At 36.0% G+C, this 1,854-nt stretch overlaps 1 protein-coding gene across 1 annotated transcript; it reads left to right on the top strand.

The window, feature by feature from the left end:
* The first annotated feature begins 707 nt into the window (after window positions 1–707).
* On the top strand, window positions 708–1,628 carry LOC149960294 (uncharacterized). Its single transcript, XM_090167435.1, has one exon. It carries the CDS (start codon window positions 708–710, stop codon window positions 1,626–1,628), a length of 921 nt encoding a protein of 306 aa, XP_090023561.1.
* Window positions 1,629–1,854: the final 226 nt, after the last annotated feature.

A 1,854-nucleotide genomic window follows, 5' to 3' on the forward strand; every position in this document is an offset into this window, starting at 1 on the left:
AATAGACGTTTAACATTGGTGACGTCGCAGGGTTTCAAGCTGCTGGCACTTTATAACAGCAAAACAAGCTTTCATTTATTTCCAAGAGATAAAACATTCAAACAAGAATGGATGAATAAGGTGCAGTCTGCTCCTAAGGATTTCCAAACTTTGAATAAATACAAAGGAAAGTTTTGTAATTGGTTGCCTTTGCCAACAAGCAAAATCCGCGAGTACCATTTTAATTCTTCTGGATTTAAACACTATGATGATGTTTTACCTCACTTTTTTCCTTGGAAAACATTTGAATGTGTAGTTCTAAAGCCTTTCAAAGGTTTGAAATTTTGAATTTATTACAACGCATGTGCTTTTTAATTTATTACATTCTGTCGTTACTTTCAGAACATCTTGGTGAAGTCTATCTGGTACTACCTCCGGAAGAAACTTTGTCGTTGGGAGCAAGCTACACAATTACCAAAAATGAGGAGACATCGCCGATTAAAATTAACTTGATGAAAGATTAATTGTAGTGACCACTGTGAGTCTGTGAACACCCATATGCCATTAAGGATCATTATTCTTTAATTATCAATCAGAAGGATAACCAAATTAAACAGTTGACTTTTGAAAATCTTCAACTTAAAGAGAAGCTTGCAAAACTAGATAAATCTAATGAAGACATTTTGAACGAATTAACAAACAAATGTAAACAATACATTAATCTCGAAATGCAGTATGAAGTGTATAAAGCAAAGAACAAGTCTTTCAGTGTACAGCATGTTTTGGAAAACGAGAAAATATTACAGTTTTATACGGGTTTTGAAAGTAAAGAAACGTTTATGGGGTTTTATAATTTCGTGATGGTGGGCTACACTGAAGCTCGTGGGAAATTAAGAAGAGGTAACAAGGAGGTACTAATTGACATAAAAAATTCAAGGAGTGGCAAACAATTTTCTATTCCGGTAATCGACCAACTCTTTCTAGTACTATGTAGGCTGCGTGTTGGCTTACTCGAGACCGATCTTGCATACCCTTATGGAGTCAGCTGCTCAACTATAAGTAGAAAGTTAACATTTTGGGTTGATTTCCTAGAGAACACTGTGAGCCAGGTGCCTATTTGGCCTACAAAGGAAACTATTCTGAAGTATATGCCGGAATCATTTAAAGAGTATCCCACTACCAGAATTATATTGGACGCCTCAGAATTCTTCATAGAGAACTCATCAGATTTTCGCGTGCAGTGTGACACGTACTCAACGTATAAATCACACAACACAGCCAAAGGGCTCATTGGTATAACACCAAATGGGTTTATCAGTTTTGTGTCTTACCTTGCTCCTGGTCGTATCTCGGATAAGGAGATAACATACCATTCTGGGCTTCTTGATAAACTAGAAAGAGGAGATTCAGTAATGGCCGATCGCGGATTCATCATCAAAGAGATGCTCGAAGAAAAAGGAGTATCTTTAAATATACCACCATTTTTAGAGGGTGCAGATCAGCTTAATTTAGAGAAAGAAATAGCAACCAGGAATATTGCGAGCGTGAGAATTCACGTTGTAAGGGTAATAAGGCGAGTTAAATCATTTAGGCTGTTAAAATTTGTATTTCCAAACAATATGCATGACAAACTGAGTCATTCCATTTAGAATCAGGTAACGCGACCACCATGAGTCAACGGATTTTCATCAAATTTCGAACACATATTTCTGTAGCCGAAAGATGAAAGATTTCCAAATATTTTTCTAAAATAATAAGCGGGTTTTTGATTTATATCAAAATGGCCGCCATCCCTGAAAAACCGTCTCTTTGAAAACTCAAATCCGTACCCTTTTATATAATTCACTGTAAAATCCTATTTTTACATACAATCTC

This window comes from Leiobunum rupestre, chromosome 2 (genome assembly GCF_980474605.1).
Source record: "Leiobunum rupestre chromosome 2, qqLeiRupe1.1.hap1, whole genome shotgun sequence".
Lineage (NCBI taxonomy): Eukaryota > Metazoa > Arthropoda > Arachnida > Opiliones > Sclerosomatidae > Leiobunum > Leiobunum rupestre.

Bases quoted from the DNA above. Each gene is read 5' to 3' on its own strand.
- LOC149960294 (XM_090167435.1), top strand. From the start codon at position 708: ATGCAGTATGAAGTGTATAAAGCAAAGAACAAGTCTTTCAGTGTACAG.